The sequence below is a fragment of the Trichechus manatus genome, unplaced genomic scaffold (assembly GCF_000243295.1).
Source record: "Trichechus manatus latirostris isolate Lorelei unplaced genomic scaffold, TriManLat1.0 scaffold00127, whole genome shotgun sequence".
Lineage (NCBI taxonomy): Eukaryota > Metazoa > Chordata > Mammalia > Sirenia > Trichechidae > Trichechus > Trichechus manatus.
The window spans coordinates 4,252,093-4,268,577 of record NW_004444063.1 but is presented as its reverse complement, the minus strand read 5'-3'; the positions used below and the strand labels follow the sequence as shown (position 1 = coordinate 4,268,577).

At 39.3% G+C, this 16,485-nt stretch overlaps 2 protein-coding genes across 4 annotated transcripts in view; one reads left to right on the top strand and one right to left on the bottom strand.

Annotated features, from left to right (window-relative positions):
• Nucleotides 1-9,141, bottom strand: part of CDKL3 (cyclin dependent kinase like 3) — a 48,843-nt gene extending 39,702 nt beyond the window's left edge. The window contains exons 1-3 of one of the 2 annotated variants that reach the window (XM_023738987.1): nt 6,334-6,445; nt 5,706-5,891; nt 3,038-3,232 (exon numbers count right to left, since the gene is read on the bottom strand). In XM_023738987.1, coding sequence (XP_023594755.1) covers nt 3,038-3,232; nt 5,706-5,870 — 360 coding nt within the window. In that variant the 5' untranslated portion in view covers nt 5,871-5,891; nt 6,334-6,445. Of the gene's footprint in view, nt 1-3,037; nt 3,233-5,705; nt 5,892-6,333; nt 6,446-9,093 lie in introns of those variants that run through there. The other variant, XM_012557931.1, reaches the window with a different exon arrangement.
• Nucleotides 9,142-9,564: 423 nt separating this feature from the next.
• UBE2B (ubiquitin conjugating enzyme E2 B) overlaps nt 9,565-16,485 on the top strand; it is a 20,571-nt gene continuing 13,650 nt past the window's right edge. Inside the window, exons 1-3 of one of the 2 annotated variants that reach the window (XM_004384715.2) lie at nt 9,565-9,709; nt 11,765-11,845; nt 13,130-13,155. In XM_004384715.2, the coding sequence (XP_004384772.1) occupies nt 9,666-9,709; nt 11,765-11,845; nt 13,130-13,155 (151 nt within the window). In that variant the 5' untranslated portion in view covers nt 9,565-9,665. Of the gene's footprint in view, nt 9,710-9,885; nt 10,358-11,764; nt 11,846-13,129; nt 13,156-16,485 lie in introns of those variants that run through there. The other variant, XM_023738986.1, reaches the window with a different exon arrangement.

Here is a 16,485-nt window from a genome sequence, read left to right as displayed (position 1 = left end):
TAGCACCCTGAATTTGGACTTCTAGCCTCCTAAACTGTAAGAGAATAAACTTCTGTTTGTTAAAGCCATCCACTTGTGGTATTTCTGTTACAGCAGCACTAGATAACTAAAACAAAGCTATTTCTGGTACTGAATAGTATTTAGTTTAGAAATTTCTATTAAAAGGGACGTGAGATATCATGGCAGACAATTTCACAGTTTTACAGAAAATACCAATCATCTGTTCGAAATTTGGAGCTATTAGGATGATAGTTTATTTCCTTAATATTTTGTCAACATGAAGATAACCTTAAATCATCAAAGCCCAAACCCAGCTGTCCAGATAAGCATAATAATATTTAATGAGCCACAACATTCATGGATGCCTTAATTCTCTAAGATAACTAACTATTCTGTGAGATGAGTGGAGGGATAGGGATAATTTTGCTCCAGGTACTAGATAAGACCAAGAGAATAAAAGAATGAGTACTTCTATTTAGGCCTCCTTCTCTGCTGCTCTCACCTCCCCCCTGACACAGATATTCTTCCACACTCGGTGCTGAGTACCACTTTTTACTTTTCCCTCGACCCCTTGAAGAGGGATCCAGCCTTACCTCTTCAACCATAGTCTCTGAGAGGAAAATCCCCTAGTCTATCTAGTTCTAACAATTTCCTAAGGCCAAGTTATGTAATTGGTTAATCACTATTTTTACTTAGATTTCCCCACTAGCTCTTAAAATATATTACTATGTCCAAAAGCAATTCTCCCTCCTAAAACCAATTTCTGCCAATGGCACAATTCTCCCGCTCTCAAATTAAAAATCTTGTAGTTACCTTTGATTTCTTCCCTTTTTTCTATCCCTCTCATATCTAATTAGTTCCTAAATCCTGTCATTTCTCTTGTTTGAAATCTCCATCCTCTCCCCCTACCATCGTTCCTCTCCTTCCCATTGCCACTATCCAAGTCCAAGCCCTTACCATCTCATATCTGGACTATCACAACAGTTTCTCACCTGATCTCTCTGCATCTCTATCCACATCTATCCGCTACTCTTGCTAAAATGAGTTTAGGTTTTGTTTTTATCCTGTTACTGTCAAACTCAAAAACGTTCAATCGTTCCTCAGTATCCTCAGCATAAGGTCCTAACTTCTCAGGATGAATTCAAGGCGCTGGAAAACCTATCCCCGGGGCACCTGTGTCACCAGATCTCTGTAAGCTGATCATCACCACTCACTGAAGAGCTCTGCTCAGGTCTACCTCTATTCTCACAGTGGCACCCCATCTTAAAGCATTTCCTCTTCTATTCTGATAAAATTCCAGCTACAGTTCAAGATTCTACTAATTTTAGTTTTACTTCTTCCTTGAAGTCTTCTAATTGTTGGGCCAAGTCAAGAAACATTTTATTCTACCACAGACAAGGTACTAGAGGGATACAACTATTCCTCACTCCTTTCCAGCACTATTTATTGAGCACTTAAAACGTGTCTGACACAGTGCTAAGCACTGGATACTTACTACCTAATTTGATCTTTACAACAAATCTGAGGTAGTACATTATGCTCATTTTGCACAAAAGGAAAATGAGGCTCAGAGAGGTTAGATAACTTTCCTAAGGTCACAGAGTAACAGGGCTGCCACCTTTGGTTGCGCAAGTTGTGTACTGTACAAGCTGTGTGCTCATCCATAGCATCTCTGGTGGTGAAAACCCAAGACGGTCTGATTCTAAACTGTGTACCTTGAATTATTACATTATACTGCCTTCCCATGGATTCAGGTGTCAGGTAGATTGCGATCTGAATTCCATTGTTATCATAACCATATTTTTCAAAGCCACAAAATGAGACACACTACTACAAACACAGAAAGTTAAAACTTAAGGTTGTCTGAAAAGTCTGGAATATATAGTTGCTGTGCCTATTACTGGAGCCCGGTGGCTCAGTGGTTAAGAACTACAGTGAGCACGGCTGCTAACCAAAAGGTCGGCAGTTTGAATCTACCAGCTGCTTCTTGAAAACCCTATGGGGCAGTTCTACTCTGTCCTATAGGGTCACTATGAGTTGGAATCAACTCGATGGCAATGGGCTTGATGGGCTTGTGCCTGTATCAGTCTCCCAGGTGGCACAAATTGTTAAGCACTTGACTATTAACCAAAGGTTGGCAGTCTAAACCCACCCAGAGGCATCTCGGAAGAAAGGCCTGGTAATCTGCTTCTGAAAGAGCACAGCCGTCAAGGCCCTATGGGGGTGCAGCTGTACTCTGCAACACATGGGGTCACCATGAATCGGAATCAACTCGACAGCAGCTAGTGGTAGTGGTGCCTACATCACTTACTAGTAAAACTATTTTTGAGGTTTTTATTGTTGAGATACTTCCTGAATATATATTTAATATTCCAGAAAGCAGAGCTCCATAAAAATTTAAAAAGCTAAAAAAAAAAGCACAGCTCCATAAAAACCTGCTGAGCTAAACACTAGGCAATGCTAAAGACAACACTAAAAATCAGAAGAGTTGCTATTTTCTTTCTCTTTTTTTTGTTTTTGGTTTTTCATATGTAAAACTACAAGAACCTACACATCTCAGTCACTTTATTTTTCCTTTCTTCCCCTAAGGTATCCACAGCCACTTGTCATTCCTATGGCCTAATTTCTAGTTCCTACTTCCAAACCTCCCTTCATTTGATCAAGTCTCCATCAAGCCATGGCCCTGATTTTCAACATCTTCATGTACTTCCTCTAGTAAAAGGTGTCCCAGTTGGCAGTTGGTTCCTCTGTTCCTAACTACTGATACCTCTCTTTGGCATCCCATACTTGGTCTGCCCTACAGTTACAATTTTTGTGTGTTCAGTAACTGCTTTTTGGCTATGTAACTAAATTGTAAGGTTACTAATGGCAAGATCACTTTTATTTCTTTGTATCTACCTCCCACCTCCATTTTAAGATGTCAATTAATATTACACAGAAAAATAATGTTAACAACCTTCATAAAAACAGAGCATTGTTTAAAGGACACTTATAATTCATATTCATCCTACATTTTGGCTTACTCTGAAGCACTTACATTATTATTGTGAAGATATTCAATTGCTCGAAGAATCTGGAAGAGGTATTTTCTAAGTCGTTTACTCTCTAGTCCGTGACAATAATGCTGCAATTCATCTAATACTGTGTGGTCAATAAATTCAAACACCAAATGAATTTTCTTTTTCTGTCTAAAAACTTCAATCAGATTGACCAAGTTTTCATGACGAAATTGCTATTAACAAAAGAAACACATTTTTAATAAATTATTTCATGCACAATAATTTGAACATGTAACACCTATGTAATTTTTAAATGAAGCAAATACTCTCAGCTTCTTTTCCTTCATGCATTTCAACTGAAATTTCTCAGATGATTTCCTTACATTCCTATTTTACAGGAATTTTAATCCATTTCATGATCAGTATTAACAAAGTCAGATGCGTTGCTTTACCTCAAATTGGCATTTGATTGCATTAATACTTAATATTGGATTGCTTATCTAAATATTTGTGAGTAGTGTAACACAACTTCGTATGCTGCTAAGAGATATATTGCTATCCTTTAACTTGGTTTGTGATTAAATTTAACATCTGAAATTTAGTAGGTCCTTATGTTTTCAAATGAACAAGGATTTCAACAGCATTGAGTATTTGATTTGAATTTACAGAAATTAATTATTCAATTTTGGTACTAAACTCTACAGAGTAAACCATAAGTTTTAGGTGGACATTATAAATTTATCAGACTGAAACAGAAGAGTATCAAAATGTCTAGAAACTCTTGATGAGATCTCTCTTCAGATATATGAAAGACCAGTTTGTAGCTATAGTAACTTTACATAAATATACAATTATTTGTGGGTAAAATTTTATTGTCTGTACTATTCTACTGAACAATAAAACACTTTTTTAGAATGGTAGCAATCGTTGAAATTGATGTAACTTCAAGATGTGAAAAACAGTCATCTATCAGCTTAGAAAACAAATGAAGTTTAATATTTTACCGTGCTTATTCTATTTTTCCTGGTGGCACAGTGGTTAAGAGCTCAGTTGCTAACCAAAAGTTTAGCAGTTTGAATCCACCAGCGACTCCTTGCAAATCCTAAGGGGCACTTCTACTCTGTCCTGTAGGGTGCTTTGAGTTGGAATCGACTCAGCGGCAGTGGGTTTGGTTTTTGGTTTATTCTATTTTTCAATATACTGACTTAATCACAATTAATTCTTAAATAATTTAACTATTTTTTCAAATTATCAAAAACATTTATTCATTTGGCTAAAAATTAAGGGGTATATTAATGTTGGATTCATTAGAAAACCGTATTTTTATGAAAAAAGATTTGCCTTTATTCCAATGGCACAATGTCAATTTTCCCAATTCTCTGTACTAATACAGACATTAAACTCCTTAAAATATGACTAATAGAAAAACATGCCAAAATACAATGCCAGATTTCTTTCCTATTTTTGATCTCAATTTCCCAAGCTGGCAAGATGCCAGAGTACCGCAGTGACATGCTGGCAGCAGGAAAAAGAATTGCCTACCTTTGGACACTACAATATTAATGCTTCAACTAAGGAAAATTACTGGTTACCTATCTGGTCTTTATTCTGAAAAGCAAAGACAATGAAAGCAGCGAAGGGTTAATATGAGTTTATAAGCTAGGGGAGATCACTCAGGAGTGAGAAGGTAGGTTCTTAGACAATGAAAGCCCTGGAAATGCTCCATTATCCATTTCCAAGTTGTTTAATTTTGTTTTTCTCCATTACTAGTTAACTTTTTTACAGATATTCTTACTAGTTACCCTAACAGTAATTAATTTAGTAAAATTTTAACAAAGATAAAAATTTAGTTCAAACTAAGTCATTATGGCAACCTTTTTGGATTAAGAATGTTAACTAGTCCAAGCTCTCTCTCTAGTGAAGTTAGACTGTGCCAAAATTAAAAATTCTACATTAAGGCAATGAGAATAAATAGTTGTCTCAAAATAATTTTGCATAATAGTTATACAGTGGAACCTGTGAAAGCCAAAACCTGTGTAAGGTGGAAACCTGTCAGAGAAGGAAAACGCACATATTTCCCATCAGAGAGCGACAGAAGAGTGGTGACTACACCCTGTCAACAGTGGGAAGCCTGACAGACCCAAAAAAACAAGGCAGTCTCATTTGAGTTCCGGCTCTCACAGGTTTCAATGTAATAGTAAAATACGTTTTCATCTTTGTATTCTTACCACGTACTGGTTATTTTTACAAAATGATTAAGTAGAAAAAAATAATCAGTTGAAGCGCAAAAGAGCTAAAGAAAGAACTAGAGATATTCTCTGGAAAAAGGTCTTCTAATCAGATTTTCACTTATGGTGCACACAGTTCCCTTAAGGGCAGGGACTGTCTTACATCTTTATAGTCCCAGAATCTAGCACAATGCCTTGCACAAAGCAGTCATTTTTATTCAGTCTTTATCCTACTAGAATATTTCTGAATAATTATTTCACAACATTTGGCATAGCTTTTGTTAAGATACACAAGTATATCTATCTTGTATCACTATAAAATTACAAAATGTAGATAATAGGCAGGGTATATCACACTTGTTCTTGTTACATGTCTTAGTATACATGTGTTAACTGAAATATTCTTTTAAACAATTTTTTTTATTCCCTAACAATTTCTCTTTTGATTTATAGAACAATTAAGGCAAAAGAAGCAAACCTTTAGAAACTTTATTTCTCTCGTTGCAATTTTGTTGACAGATTTTTCTGGTTTCTCATAAAATATCTTAATGGCCACTATCTGCCCAGTAACCTTATGTTTACACTTCATGACTGTTCCATAACTTCCCTCTCCCACTTTTCCAAGGGTTTCATACATCTCCATTTTCAAGTCTGGCTTCTACTTCTTTATAGAAATAAAGGGAAAAAATGTTAAAGTTTATAGTTTTATTTATTCAAGCTGGATATTGCACTTCCAAAATAAACCCATACTTTCAAATACAGAAACATAGAAAAAATAATCTTTTCTACAGAACCTGTTTGTCTTTGAGCACTCTGCCAGTCCGGCAGTAAGGTGTTCCTGTGGGGCTCCTGCCCTTACCAGAACTTATGGGTCCTCCGGCTGCCTCGGTCATTCCCATCAACACTGAGGTTCCCTCACTACTTGTCACCCATCCATCAAGAGTTAGGTCCCAACAGTTCCTGTCATTCCTCTGTCAAATATTCGGTCCCCGCACCACTGCAGTCGCCCACACATCAAGCCCCGAGACCCAGCCAGGAAAGCCCAGGTCCCGCCCGCCCCTCAAATCCGACGTCTAAGAGTCCCGGACCGGAGTCGTGCCCCTCACCCCGCTGTCGAGCTGGTCGGGGCAGCCGCCGCCGCCACAGCCCATTCTGCAGTCCTGTCCGCCTGGCTCCGCGCAGTCGCACCCGGGCAACCGGACACAAACCCTCCTCCGCGGGGCAACCCCGCCAGCTCGCAGCCGTCCGCTACCATGGCAACGGAACTGCTGGGCCCCTTGTGCGCAAGACCGGATTATCGTTCGGGCCCCAACCCGGAAGGAAGGTGAGAAAAAGCAGTAAGGGCTCCCAGAGCGCGCTAAAATGGAAGCTTGCTTGGGGATCCGTTGGGGGCTTGGCGGGTTTGGCTTCGCTCAAACTCCCGGCCTCTTCACAAGGTTAGTTTGGAGCGGGATGGGGAGCAGCCACATTTTGACAGCAGCATGAGTGTCGGCAAGTCTGTTAGGGAGGGGAACCGAGGCAAAAGTGTCTGGCATGCGTCGTGGACGCCACCAGGCCGGAGAACACCCGCCGCTAAAAGGATGGCTGTTGTCGTTAAGCTGTGACAGTTTGTAAAGCGAGACTTCCAAAACTCTTTTGTGGTTTTGGTTAAGTTACCTAGCTACAATAATATCCCATGGACCCGAGTTTGATCTCAGGTGTTGACAGTCATCCTTAAAACGGGTATATCTTAATTATCAAGAACATTCCATGAACACCTGCTATCTTCGTTAACATTTTTCCAACTCCTAGTAATCCTTCTTTTTAAAAACGTCCCTCACTACATGTTAAAATTGCCACTTTGGGAAAAGACCGGAAGAAAATACTTCAAAGGATTCTACCACACATAAGGAGTGACATGCCAGGGCACAGAGAAAGAGGCCGGTGTTTAATTCTTAAGAACTGGACATAGGGTTCAATTGTAGTGACAGCCTAACGGTGAATATCTAAAGCTGAGCAAGTGCCTAGGAAATACTGTCAGAGTTTCTCTGAGTTTGAGTTTCTTTTTTTCTGTGAAATGTGTGTAAGGCCAAATCCCACCATGCTTCCCCCTAAATAAGAGGAATGGCATTATTCTATTATTATCTAATAGATTCTAGCCCAGTGCGTCCCGCCCCAAAAGCCACATTAAAATCACACCTGAATCACTTTTAAGACGTCCTCACTCCCAGAGATTCTGATTTACTTGGAATGGGGTAAAGGAATTGGTATTTTAAAAGTTCCTCCAAGTGTTTCTAATATGCTGCTACGGTTTAAAGATTCTGAGTGAGGAGAGCGAGGAGTGGTCATGGTTTTCCTTTTCACCAGCAAAATATTCAAAGCCCCGTTTCCTTTTGAAAAGTTATTCAGCAATGTTATAAAATACTTCCAATCTATGAGTGTCAAAGTAAATCTCAGTCAGCCCAGACTTGCTGTAAGCATATTTATTGTGGGTTAAATATTTGCAAAGGACAGAGCATGATGTATCAGACTGGTCTCTGCCCTCAGTGAGCTAGAGCTACAGAGTTGATACGACTATACAATTTTAGCTTAAAGCTATTCTTTTACAAATAATAGGTTGTGGCAGACCCGGAGACCTGGACAACCAGTGATTCTTGCTTATACACTGCTCTAAGACTGTGAAAAACCTTGACAGAATTTGTCAAAAGTGTTACTTCATTTTCTAAATGACATAACAGGGATTTTTAAAAAGTAACTCTTTAACCTTTTCTCTGTAGCATTTCACTGCATGGTACCCTACACCGTCTGTTTTACTCTCTAGCTGTAGAAAGTATGGCAGGAAGGCAGAAAAAAAATCAGCTTTTGACTTAGAGAATCACATTTGGGAATGAATAGCAGGACCTATCAAGAGTTAAGCCAAGCTAACTTGATCACCAAGGCTGTTAGTAAAAGCTAGAGATAGAATTCTGGATTGGAAGAAAGGGAGGTATCTGGAAAGTGGGGAAAATTAACCCTTCTGGTTTCTTGGAACTATGGGCAAGCTGAAGAAAGACTGGACAGTGCAAAGATCATTTCCCCCACCCTGAGCTGAAGAATTTGCCAGATAAATTACTGAGAGTCATCTTGTGCGACAAATACTTGGAGCCAGTTAGAGGAGACTAAAGATGGAAGTAATTTAGTGAAGAGAGGAAATGGCAGGGGGTGGGCACTTCTTGCTCATTTGAGCCTTACTTGCTAGTGTAGATAACCAGAATTATCTCACGCTAGATATATAAATAAGCTCCACCCATGTCAGCACGATCTCCCACAGATCTGAATCGTATTTGTAGGTTTCTTTAACAAGAGATCACCTGTCGCACCCTCACAGTTCTTGACAAATACGATTCTCTACCGTAGCGAAATCCATGGATTCTTGACACAAATCCACAAATGAGAGCAGAACCATACAGAAAAAACAAAACTCTTAATTCCATACTGATTTTAAACAAGCCGTGGACAATCTGTACACCATTTTTTAATATTTGCCCAGAATTTCCAATCCTGAAAACCCTGCTGCATGAAAGAGTCTATTTGGTGACCTTAAGGAAGCATTTCGGCGGATTTTGTTTCTTGTGGGCCTCAGCTTTCAATGCTGCACTTACTAGAAGATCGAGAAGGTCCCTTCACTACTATTCTTCGCCTCACGTACCAGACTGATAAACCACTGAAACAACCAGAGGAAATTTTAAGTCTAAATTATTTGGGGCTCCATTTTAAAGACATAGGAAGCAAGACAAACTTGCTTCCGGCATGACCTCATCGATAATGTAGTCCCTGTACTTGGGACAGACTAATAAAAGATGTACCCCGCCCTCATCCCCAGAAACTTGGGGACCCGCTTCATAGACCTGGCTGAAACTCTCATTCAGGCGACGCTCCCACGTAATCTATTCTAATCGCGTCATAGGGACACGCGGTTCTAGATACCTCAACCCTCCCCCTCGGGTGAATTGTTGACAACGCCGCCGGTGTCACATGACCTTACGTCATCCCACCTCTTTTCCCTGAAATCTCTGGCTCCGGATGCGTCCCTCTCCCCACCCGGCCGAGCCTAAACTAGTGAACGGGGGGGAAACGGAGTGGTGTTTCGGTCACAATCGCTTTTAATCCAATGGCTCTGAGCACAAAGAACACCAATTTGTCGATGAGCTCAGGGAGCCAAAATGAGAGCGGTCCCTGCTAAAAGGCTCCCGAAGAATGCCCTTGTACGTCCCGCCCTCGCTCACCTTCTCCCCCTCCCCTCACTCTGTGGTACTGCCGGAGGGCGGAGGGATCTGGAGGCGGCGGAGGGAGACGTCATTGCAGGGTTGTTTGTGCATCGCGGCGTCCGAGACCCACGGTGACTCGGCCTCCGCGCCGGGGGGTGGGGGGGTTGTGCGGGACTCTTTTCTTTCAGACTGACCACGGGGCAGCTGGGAGCATGTCGACCCCAGCCAGAAGGAGGCTTATGCGGGATTTCAAGCGGTAAGGGCCTTCACCTGGCTGGCGGCTCCTCCTCAAAGCTGTGGAGCTGCAGGGCGGGGACCTCGGACACCTTCCCCTAATGACCCTACGGGGACCGGCTGTGGGCCCTAGCGGGATCGACAGAAGCCCAGTCTTAGCCCCCGCTCCCACTCCCTCTCTTGGCTGTTCCCTAGCGGCACTAGAAACCTCGATTCTCCCTCCCACCCTCAGCCAAAAAAAGTAAACAAAAAAGGTGGCTGTTGGCCGGCCTAAGGTTCCCTGCTGGCCACTTCGGCCGGCTTCCCGATGTCTCGCCAAGCGCTCAAACCTTATTCTCCCGCCCCTGCACCCTACTGCGCCCTTTCCTTGTCTACCCAACGTGAGCTCTATTGCAGAAGCTTATTCCCCGCCGGCTGCAAGAGTCAGCTTTGTTCAACAACCCCGCGGTCTCCTCTGAGGGCCAGGGGTTGGGGTAAAGCTTCTTCTACCCCCGCCCCGTCATTCCTTGCCTTTCAGTAGTGAGGGTGGGGTCTGAAGCGCGAGGTCTGGAGGTTGGTCACCCATCATCCCGCGAAACCCGACTCTGCCCCCGCCTGCCTGAAAGGACCTTGAGAACTGGCCGGGAGGCCTGGGCCTCCGGTTGGCAACGCCGGATGCCAGTGCCTTCTGGTGTGTAAAGCCCTATCTATAACCTCCAAATCCTTCTGGAAACATGCCTTTTCTCAAACGAGCGCTAACCTGATACTCCCTGGGCCCCCTTTTGTAAAATAGGGTTTTGTTAGGAGGTGTTAGGGTTAGTGAGGAGGAAATGACTTTTTAAGTTGTTTACCTCTTAATGAATACCTTAAGATAGGGAAAAATAAAAGTAAGGGGCGAGAAAATTTAGCACCACAATCCTCTGCACAAGCCACATTTTTCTGGGTGGTATAAAAGATTAATCTCTCAGTTTTACCATTACAAAGTCTTAGGTGAGGCATTTGGAAACCATTGTTTCGGGCTTTGCCCAGCTTAACTGAATTCACCCGGAGCTCCTCTTAGCCGTTTACTTCTGTTGGGCGTCAAGCACTGTATAGTTCCTCTAAGCATCTTATTCCTCGTGGCCTAATTTGCTTAAGGTTGACTAAAAACCATTTTTATGTGGACTAATTGACAAAGTATCATGCCACATGTAATCACGATAGCTAGATCGATGATAGAGAGATGGAGCTTTTGTTTAGGACGGTCTTTAAAAGAACTCTATTTGGTGCAGAAGTCTTTCTACAGCTTGAAATTAGTAGATTTCAGATTAACTCTCATGACTAAAATTCAGATACTAAAACTTGCAGATCATGTCCGTTGTTCCCCTGCTTCCTTACTGCTTTTCTCTGCTTAATTCTGGGTTGAACACATGGCCCCCTTCGTAGTTTTTCAAGGATCTAAAGGTTACAAGAATGTGAGTTTGTGTTGAGTCTCCTGGTTGCCGGGTATGGTTTTTAGTGTAGAGCTTTTAAGTAGACAAGACTGAAGCCTCACATTACTTTAAAAGGCATTGCTAAGTGAAGCAAATGGGATAAAGTCGTTCTCCTTCCTAAAACTGATTACCTAATTAAAAGAATATGAGCAAAAAAAATGAGCATTTGCAGTTCTTTAGTGTTTACACTTAGGTTTTGTGTGTGTGTGTGTGTGTTGCACATGTAGCTGTGGTTAGGAGTTTCAGTGTTTGCATGTTTAGAGCAGCAAATTCTATTCTGTAAAATATTTTTGCACTTGAATTTGTGTTTTTTGCTTTTGATTTTGTTGTTCAGTAGGACAGTCTGTATGTATCAGTTCTTCAAGACATAATGTCTTAACCTTGAAGATATTTGAAAAGGATGAATCCCAAGCCTTTGGGACTTTTAGAAAATTTGCAGAGGTATTTAATAAGTATATGTACCTGTTTTTTTTTTTTTTAAGTCAGCTGTAGTTCATTCCAGCTCAGCACAAGGACAAGGAAATGTTTAGTTTATGTCACCAAAATAAATGATATAGAGACCATTGATTTGGCCTCCTTAGAGGCCTTAACGTTTGACTTTTAAAGTTACTACTCTGGATTCCTAGGTTGCAAGAGGACCCACCTGTGGGTGTTAGTGGCGCACCATCGGAAAACAACATCATGCAGTGGAATGCAGTTATATTCGGGTGAGTTGAAAGATGTAACAAATAATAGGTGTGGTAATTCTTGAGAAAAGTGAATATGTAACAGATGTTTAGGAAAAGAGACTGAGGTGGAGTCAGGGATCTCAAGGACTGAAACTGCAAGATAAATTAGAAAAAAAAATTGATAAAGAGTTTTGGCGCTTGTATAAAATTTATTTGGGCTTTAGCATTTACATATTGATTTTGTAGTCACATTGGGTCTTACTTAATAAAAAATACCATTTGAAACTAAATTGAATGGAATTAATAAAGGAGGAAAGATAAATTATTTTATACAAAATGTACTAAGCAAATATTTTGCTCACATTTTATTGTGACTGTAAAAAGGCTTGGAACCAAAAACATTGAGAACTTTTGCTGTGGCAAGAATGTAAATGAAAATGTTTCAGTGTGAAATGACTGAATGGAGCCATTTGATAAAGTCTTCATGTCTTTTCTTTGGTTTCCTTGGACTTGATCCATTTTTCTTTCATTCTTTTTAAACTAGGGCTTTGCACTAAAACTTAAAATTCAGATTTGTTTCAAAGAAATACTTTCGTAAAAAAAAAAAAGTCAGTTGTCACAGAATCAGTTATAAGAGTGTACATTAAAGACTAGAAAGAAAGAAAAAAAAACGCGAAACACACTCTTAAAGTGATTGTCCATTACATTCAGACTGTTAACATTTTTTTTTTTTTTTTTTTTTTTTGAAATCCTGAATGTGTCTTGCAAATAATCATTAAACTTCATGCTGCTGCTTAGGAAAGATGAAATTGGGATATGGAGGCAAGGAAAAGATCAGAGCGAAAGAAAATTACTTTCTTTGTGACATCAGCTATGCCTAGCCAATTTGAACAAGAGTGATTTCTGGGAACTACTAACTGTTGGAAAGTAGGACACTTTGGTTTGATGTTATAATCATGTTAAACTGTTGATTTTCCTCTTATTGACATAAATTGAAAAAATGATGACTTTTTCTCATAAGAATACACAGATTTACAAAATGACTGGTCAGCATTTATGAATTAAATTCTTCTGGTGCTAAAATTAAGACAAGTTTTTTATAAAACAACCCTAAAAGGAATACTTATAAAATGTAACTTATCCTTTATGCCTGTATCTATGAAAATCTAGGGTTAAGATGGTATTTAACAATATCCTAAAAATTTCACAAACCATAAGGATAAGCCCTTCTTTCCCTGTTGGAGGTAATCCTTCCCACTTTTGAAGATCAGGAAAAAGCAAAATGAGGAACTTGATTTTAATCAGAAATTTTCTTGTTTTCAGACCAGAAGGGACACCCTTTGAAGATGGTAAGTTATTCTCAGTATGTTTTCTGTAGTAGTACGAGGGTGCTTTTAAGTAGGAAATTGTAGCACCAATGTATCTACTTGAAACCATTTTCTATAGTTAACAGGCTAGGTTAAAACTAAATAAGGCTGCTGAGAATTTATAGTTCACAAAGGGCTTTTTTCCCACATTAGCTTGATCACCTCTTTTGCCAGTTTCCTCTTTTACTTTGATTATTTAGCTGCAGAACTGTAAGCGTAGATGGCAGGATCAAGGTGTTTGGGCAAAATCCAACCACATATACGTTTGTGGTCCCTTAAGGTTATAATAGAGTTCAAACGTAACCGAATGTAGCAAACATAAGTGTGTCTCACGTATATATTACTTTGCCAGATACAGTAGCTGAAATACAGTACTTTATGGTATACAGTATTTTGGCTATTTAGTCAATACAGGTATACTACAGTATCTCATATAGCTTAGCTAAGTATATACAGGGGTTCCTGTATATACACTTAGATCTGTTCCTAAGTTTGTCTTTAAGTCCAATTTGTAGTTAAGTTGGAACAGGTACGTACGGTTCTTATTTAGCATCAGTCAAATGTTTGTCTTAGTACATAGTATATATTTTACCTTTCCCTGGTGGCGCAGTGGTGAAGCACTCGACTACTAACTGAAAGGTCAGTGGTTCAAACCCACCAGCCACTCTGCAGGAGAAAGATGCAGCAGTCTGCTGCCGTAAAGATTTACAGCCTGGGAAACCATGTAGGGCTGTTCTGCTCTGTCCTGTAGGGTCACTATGACTCATAATTTGACTCAGTGGCAACGGATTTGGTTTGGTTTTTGGTTTATTCATATAAAACACTTAAGACACACTCCAAACCGTGCAGTGTTTTCATGAACATCACAAAGTGGTACATGCTTTCATTATTACGAACCATTATGTTTAACAAATTTTTAATAAGCTTTATGACCATCTGTTCTTAAGTACAAGTTGTACATACATTGGATGTTCGTAACCTGAGGACTGCCTGAAATATGGTGTTCACACAACATCCAAATCCCGTAATGTCCTCTTTCACAGAACATACCATGGACATTAAGCAACGCATGACTATTTAGATGGCCTGTAGCATGCTAAAGATGTCCCTGAGGTAAACACCAGGAGGATAGTGATGCCTTTTTTACTTTGTTATCTATATTGATAGTGTGTTGAGCTGAAATTGTTCTTAAACATACATAGCTGCCAGTAGCTTCACATACAGCTAGTTTATTTAACTCATAAGTGGTTAATATTCTGCATGATCATTTGAATCTCAGGATAGGTATCTTCACCAAGAGCCAGGAAAATGGGAAACTAGTTCTAATGTGTATTTATAATTGAACTTATCAAATTTATTTTAACCAGGCACTTAGATTTTCCTTAATTATAGCATGGATTTTCTTTTTTTTTTTAATTGTTGAAAAACTTTGTGTTGTCAGAATGGCTTTAGAATTAATCCATCAAGGATGTTTGTACAGGGGTATTGATTGCAGCACTATTTGTAAGGAGATAACTTGAATGTCCAGTAGGGGAAATGGTTAAGCAAATTGTGGGGTATCTATACTCTGGAATATTATTATACCGATTAAAGAATAAGGAAGACTAGACATAGGTCTGAATAGGAAAAAAAAAGCAGAATTATATATGTTGTAATATATGAATTATTGTCTATCTCATTTTTATTAAATGCATACATGCAAGTGTGTGTGTGTTTTAAAGGGTTATGTACCACACTTTCCAGTGATCACCTCTAGGTGTGGGTAAGGAATTGAACAAAATTTCAGCTTTTTACGTTATACCAGGGGTTTCAAGTGTGGTGCGTAAACCCCTGGGGTCCACGTGATCAAAAACTGTCTTCATAATAATACAAAGACATTATTTGCCTTTTTCACCATATTGACACTTTCAACAATGGTACAAAAGTAGTGGTAGATAAAGCTGCACCTAAGCAGTTTAGCATCTTAGCACAAATCAAGACAGTGATACCGAACTCTCTTGTATTCTTTGTAGTTTAAAGGATACTGGTTTCATTTAAAAATGGCTTGATGGAACAGTAAAACTTAGTAGTATTAAATTCCAACCCTCAAGTATATGCCTTTTTTAATATTCTGCGTGATGAAATGGGAGGTATGCATAAGATTTCTGCTGCATATTGAAGAATGATGGTTGTCTAGAGGAAAACACTTCTGCAGGTACTTGAGTTGCAACTTGAACTAGTGATTTTTTTCATGGACCTTTCTTTGAAAGAACGACAAACTATGGTTACTCAGATTTGAAGTGCAATAGGTTTTAACATGTCAGTATAAAAAGTTTATTGATAGGGTTTCAGATTCTACATTGCAACTAACCTTTAAAAAAAGAATATCCATAATTATCTGAAAGGACTATTAAAGTAACCTCAAACCAGTTGGCATTGAATAGATTCCAACTCATGGGACCCTATGTGTGTCCGAGTAGAACTGTGCTCCATAGGGTTTTTAATGGCTGGTTTTTTGAAACTAGATTACCAGGTCTTTTCTTCTAAGACGCCTCTGGGTGGACTAGAACCTCCAACCTTTCAATTAGCAGCCAAGTGTGTTAACTGTTTGTGCTACTCCGGGACTTTGCTATTAAAATACTGCCCCTTTTTTCAATTACATATTTGTGTGAGCCCAGATTTTCTTCATATACTTCAACCAAAACAACATATTGGAACAGATTGAATGCAGAAGGAGATATGAGAATCTAGCTGTCTTTTATCAAGCCATATATTTAAGAGACTTGCAAAAATGTAAAACAATGCTATACTTCTCACCAACTTTTTTTTGGGAAATATATTTTTCATTAAAAATGTTCCTTATGTTAATGTGTAATGGGTTTGCAGTTATTTTTTAATGAATTAATATTTTTCTTAGTCATTATTTCTTTAGGTGGTTGTGTTAAGTGCCGTTAAGTCAGTTCCGACTCATAAGGAGCCTGTGTATAACAGAGCAAAATGTTGCTCGGTTCTGTGAAGCAAATATCCATAGATATAACCAGTGGCATGCTTGAGGCAGCTCGTATTAATTCATTGGAGCTGATTGTTAAAATTTCAGGAATTTTTGCCAGCTGGTTTTTAAACAGCCTTTATTAAAAAATTAAATAACATAAAAAACAAAGGAATGAATACTCTAACCTTATCACTTTCTAATTATTTTACCATATTTTACTATTATTTGTGGTGCTTTTTAGATGAAGATTTACAGAACAAATAGTTTCTCATTAGACAGTACACATATTGTTTTACCACATTGGGTAACAACCCCACGACATGTCAACACTCTCCCTTCTC